Genomic DNA, 6,134 nt, shown 5'->3' with positions numbered 1-6,134 from the left:
CGTCTGGTATGGTTATGATGCCTACTCCCGGTCACGTCGTTAGCGAGTCGGAGGAGGCGAGGTCTCGGGAGGTTGCTGGTAGTTACCAGCATGATAGAGATGATGAGCCGTCGGATGACGGCGGTTACGGGGAGGAGGAGGAGGACGCTGGAAAGTATGTGGTCCAACCGAACCCGCAGACCCGAGAGTGTTGAGTCTGAAGTTGGGCCGGGATAGTAGAGGACGTTATTCGAGTGTTAGAGAGTCCTCTAGCACCGATAGGTCGAGGAGGCCGAGTAGGGATAGTTCTTGGGTCCTGAGAGAGCCCGTTCCTGGTGGTCCTAGGAACATTAGCACCCTACGGAGTTTTGGTGGTCACGTTGCGTTCAACAGTTGGTCGGACACTAACCCGGAGAATATGAGGTCGTGGATCAAGCTCTACGAGAGGCCGAAAGCTGCGAGGGAGATTAGGCACATGGTTCTCACTGAGGGTGTTGCAGCTAGGGTAGAGGCGAGCGGGCTTGGGGTTTTGAAGGGGTGTTTTACCACCGGTCTAGATGATAACCTCCTTAGTGCTTTTATCGAGAGGTGGAACCCGGATACTAACACTTTCCATATGCCTTTTGGAGAGATTAGTATCATGCTCCATGATGTCCAAAGATATTCTTGGGATACCCTGTTAGTGGTGATCGGGTTCTTGTGGCCGGTTCGGGCGAGGATGATGACAGTGGTTTGCGGGGCAAGATTGCGAGGTTTTATGGAGTTCCTGAGTCCGATGTTGTACCACCGCTCTACAAGAATGGCGGTTTACTAACATCGGAGTTGAGTCGTGTTGTTTACCTAGGGAACGAGCATGACTCGTTACGGGCTTACCTCTTGATGTTACTGGGTCACACTCTTTTCATGGATAAGAGTGGTGATAGGGTGTCCGCTCAGTTGTTGCCCTTGTTTGATAGTCTTGAGCGGGTTGGTTCATATGCTTGGGGTGCGGCTTGTTTGGCTTACTTGTACCGACAGCTAGGGATGGCATCGCGCCGAGATAGTTTGGGTGTTAGTGGGTGTCTACCGTTACTCCAGGCGTGGATATACGAGTACTTTCCCAGGTTCCGACCCGGTGCTGGATTCTGTTTTGAGGACCGTCCTCTTGTTGAGGGTTGGGCCAACTTGCCTCGGAGTAAGGGCGAGTCTCGTACTTTTCAGTTGTATCGTCATAGTTTGGACGATCTTACGGCAGAGCATGTCCGATGGTTGCCTTACGGGAACCGTCCTCAGGGAGCTTGCAGAGTATCGCTTTACTCGGGTTTTATCAGACATCTTGATATAGTAGAGCCGTACCAGCCGGATCGATGCATGCGTCAGTTTGGGTACCGTCAGGATGTCCCGGCCTCGATGCCTATTGCGGTGAAGGAGTCTCGGCCCGCGAACGGGACTTACAGGCTGGATTTCGGGCAAGACCCCGATAGGACATGGATGTCCGAGATATCCATCATACACCTCCGACACATGTCAAAGAAGGCATATATGCCTTTCGAGTGTACTAAGGGATACATGTCTTGGTATGTAGAGCATTCACACCCCTACTTTTATCCCCCCTCACACCGCGTCCATTTTCGGCCTGTCGAGTTTCATGAGGAGCCTAAGTCGCCCTAGTCGTTAGTCGTAAGTTGAAGAATGTCTTCCAGCAAGATGATGCGGAGACCGAGAGAGAGACTCTAGAGGATTTGTTTGCGGGGATGCGTCCTTACTATGCAGACGTGTATGATGACTAGTTTCTTTTCATTTTCTTATGTTTTTCTATTTCGTTGGATTATGTATGTTTGGATGATGTTTGTATGGTTTTTTTAGTATCTTTGTATGGATAATTTTTATGTTTTATTTTTATTATTGTTTGGAGACGGTATTTAAGTAAATGCAACGATATTTAATTAAATGACTTTAAACATAATTTAATTAAAACATTCATTAATTGAAATACAAGGACATTACATAAAGCACTTAAAATATGATTAAAACATAAACCACTTAAAACATAAATTCAAAACTAACAACAACACCCCATTCCCTAAACCCTAAACCCTAAACCCTAAACCCCATACCCTAAACCCTAAACCCCATACCCTAAACCCTAAACCCCATACCCTAAACCCTAAACCCCAAACCATAAACGATTATTACTTAAAACATAACATAATTAAATAACTATCGAACTTAATTATCTTCCGATGATGAAGACGACGATTCCTTATCTTCTTCATGGTCATGAACCTCAATTTCTTCAGGTTGGGTAGACATATATTCAATCAACAAATCATTCAAGTAGAGATAAAGAATTCCTTGCCCCGACACTCTACCAAAGACATAAGTCGATAGTCTTGGGTAATCGATCACGGTGAGAATGCGCTCAAAATATGTTAAGATGTCACTTTTTAACCTACGAAACTCCCACATCTTCTCGGTTAATGCTTCATCAGAGACAACCTCATCTGTAATTCTTTGGAGTTAGCACATCTTCTCGGTTTCCTTGTAAAATTATACAAAGGCTACCAATTGGAGGCTCTTCAAGCATGTGCCATACAAAGGCACCGGGAACCACCGATTCAAGACGCTCAATTAGAATTGGTAAATTTTGAACAATTAGGTCGATTCTTATTTGATAAACTCTGGTTTTTTGTGCATTTGTGAGATCCATTTTAGAATTGTATGTTGTGAATAGAATTGGATGTTGTGATTAGAATTGGATGTTGTGATTGAAATTGAAATAGAACGGCCTATTTATAAGCTAGTAATTGTAACGGCTATTTTTGAATTATAACGGTTATTTTGAATTATAACGGTAAAATTTGAATTATAACGGTAACATTTGAATTATAACGGTTATTTTGAATTATAACGGTAACATTTGAATTATAACGGTAACATTTGAATTATAACGGTTATTTTGAATTATAACGGTAACATTTGAATTATAACGGTAACATTTGAATTATAACGGTTATTTTGAATTATAACGGTAAAATTTGAATTATAACGGTAACATTTGAATTATAAAGTTTGTGTTTCTTATGTTAGCCATTGTTATGAAGTAGTGAGTATTTGAAAAAAATTTCCAAATTTCTATTAGTTGGAAACACTGCCACGCACGCTGAAAAGATTCCTCGGTATATGAATTGATCACCTTAAACCAACCATCTTCATCATTTGAGATGACAAATTTCCTCATACTTTCAGTTTGGTATGTTGTCAAGGCTTTTGCGTTGACGGCTTTGTTCACATGCCATCTACACAACAAATGCTCAGCCCGGGGAAATACTTGCTCAAGAGCGCTGATCAAACCCAATTCCCGGTCGGTGACAAATACAGCAGGGGACGCAACTCCGGTGGCATCTAAAATCGCAGCTAACTTTCTCAACAGCCACTGGTAATTCACGTCAGACTCCTTAGGAATCATCGCACATGCAATTAAGAAGGACGATCCCGTGGGTGTCACACCAACCATCTCAATGAGTGGATTCTGGTAAATGTTGGTTTTATAAGTCGAATCCATGAGGACCACATAAGGATAAGCCCGGAACAACTTAATCGCTTCAGGATGAGCCATGAAAATGTGAGTCAACTCTTTTGACTCCTCGGAAGAAATCTCGTAGAAGTGCACGTATTTCGCTGCCACCGCTAGAGCCAACATTTGCTGAGCGGTGTTTCTTTCACCCATTTCTTCTTTCTTAATTTTCCTTGTTTCATTGTACAGTTGGGTGCTTGACGGTTGAGGTTTATCGGGGGATCTCAAATGAAGACCATTTTTAATATCCCTCGGTTGAACCCCGGCCAATGTTTGTTGCCTAACATATGCCTTCTCTTCCGCGTCCAATCCCGCAAAGTGCCGATCCCCATCCTTATAAACGGCTACGTTGTGGTTGTGTAGTCCACCACCCTCGGAGGTTAAAATGTTCCACACCACCGTCTCTTTATCATTTTTAGACACGAAATTTTGAACGGCACGAATACGAAACTTACATGAACACTTCTGCGACCTCCTTGGCTTTTCAAGATCGTCCGTTTCTTTTGGTTTACCATGTCTTTTACATCGAAAATAACTTGCCAACAACCCGTTCTTTTTCCTATTTTTAGCTCCGTTATTTGCTTTAACCAAAGCAAACCCATTCTCGAATGCGATTTTCTGATCCCAAATGAAAGCATCGTCACGCGTTTCGAAATCTATAGTAGTCTCGAACAACGGGTTGTAATCAATTGGATTCTCGCCAAAATCCTCCCACGATTCCTGTTACAAGCAATAAGGACTATAGTAAGACAATAAAAAGGATTAATAAACAACATAAGTTGCGTAAAACGAAAGAAAAACATGTAAAAACGAGTAATTCATGCCTAAAACATTGAATTCCAACGAGACTCAATAAACGACCGCGGCAAAACATTACTTTCCATCGATCAACCGCGGACGAACAACGAAAACCAACTTTAATCCGCGGCCAAACAATGAAAATCAACATTTGACCACGGCCAAACAACGAAATCCAACGTTTGACCACGGCCAAACATTGAATTCCAACGTTTGACCACGGCCAAACATTGAAATCCAACGTTGGACCATGTCCAAACGTTGAAATCCAATGTTGGACCATGGCCAAACGTTGGAAATCAATGTTTGGTCCGTGGCAAACGTTGGTTTCCAACGTTTGGACCGTGGTCTGAACGTTGGTTTCCAACTTTGGCCATGGTTCATCTTTCGGGGGACATTTTTCAGATTACGCAACAAATTCTAACATTCGCTACTATTAAGTTAATACGTCAATTAATTCAACTATCGAATAGAATGAACGATGCGCAAAAAAAAAATTGAAAAATTAAGCAAATGATTAAGTTGTTTACATACCGTTGAATCGAGATCCGACATATTGTTAATTGTTGTTGTTGTTTTTTGTTTTTTATTTAGTTGAATTTGAGAGAATTTTTTTTAGAGAGATAAAGTCAAAAGGGCATTCATCGTCTTTTTTATGAAAAACGTCGTCGATATAAATCAGCCCCCATATTTAATGACTAAATGAAAATTGAAAATGTTATTATTAAGGCTCTTTACACTTATTTCCCCATAAATTATTCAAAATAACACAAAATCACCAAAAAGCCCATATTAACTATTTGTTAAAATGCGAAAGTTATATTTTTGGATAGTAATTCGGGTGCGGTGTTATTGCCCCAAAATCAATAATAACCGGTGGAGACCATATGGACGTGATTAGACCTATTGGAGTAAATAAGGCGGCCCATCTTAAACGTACGCCTAATCACGTATTGACCGTCAAAGAGAAGATAAAGAATTGAGTTCTTCATAGTGCACGTGCGTGGGAATTAATGTTGACATGCTAGCCTGAGTGTTTGAGTCCATTAAACATTACTCCGTATGACAGCTAATTACAAGTTGGGCTAAAGAAGAGTCCTAGAGGAATCCAATTACTTACGTAGAAAGACAACAAAAGGCCAGCACAACTTATATTGTATAAGAAAGAATTTCATTCTAAACTTGTATAAATAGCACTGGTTATACCAAAGAAAACCCCCAAAAAATCCCACATCTTCCCAGGGCCTCCCACCGCCTACCGCCTCTCTCGCCGGTGTCCTCTCCGCTCCCCCATCAGGTTGCCGGTGAGCGCGATTCTATCTTCTCCATCATCCTCCTTGATCGGATTCTATTCTCGTTAGTCTCCTCCTCAGTGCTCGGAGTATAAATCGTATCATTCACTATAAATTCCTGAGCCCAGTGGCCATTTCAGTTGCAAGAAGGCGTTTCTTTTACAGTAAGACCGTTCTTTCATTGTAAGTTCAATTAGTTTTGTTGTTTCTGGTGTTTTAGGGTTTCAAACCAGAGCTGTGTTCCTTCTTGCTTTAGAATCCGTCTCAGTTTCATTAAACCTCTTTTTCAATGGATTATATGTCGCTTCTCGTTAATCTTGGTGAATTTTTGGTTATGGATGATGCTGGTTTGGATGATGATGGTTTAGTTAAATGGATTATGAGTATGGGGGAGCCCTCTTTTTACTTTGTTCATATGATAAAGGATCGGGGTAATTGTCTTTTCAAAGACGGTAATTTACCACTTGCTTCTAGTCTCTATAAGTTGGCTCTTAATTTCTTCTGTTTTC

The 6,134-nt window shown here is 41.6% G+C and overlaps 1 protein-coding gene across 1 annotated transcript; it reads right to left on the bottom strand.

The window, feature by feature from the left end:
• Window positions 1-3,001: 3,001 nt before the first annotated feature.
• Window positions 3,002-4,888, bottom strand: LOC141631679 (protein FAR1-RELATED SEQUENCE 4-like). Its single transcript, XM_074444317.1, has 2 exons — window positions 4,868-4,888; window positions 3,002-4,255 (listed from the first exon to the last, which is right to left on the bottom strand). Exons 1-2 carry the CDS (start codon window positions 4,886-4,888, stop codon window positions 3,002-3,004), a joined length of 1,275 nt encoding a protein of 424 aa, XP_074300418.1.
• Window positions 4,889-6,134: the final 1,246 nt, after the last annotated feature.

This window comes from Silene latifolia, chromosome Y, assembly GCF_048544455.1.
Source record: "Silene latifolia isolate original U9 population chromosome Y, ASM4854445v1, whole genome shotgun sequence".
Classification (NCBI taxonomy): Eukaryota; Viridiplantae; Streptophyta; class Magnoliopsida; order Caryophyllales; family Caryophyllaceae; genus Silene; species Silene latifolia.
Note: the sequence above shows the minus strand (reverse complement) of the source record. Positions and strands in the feature narration are given on the sequence as shown.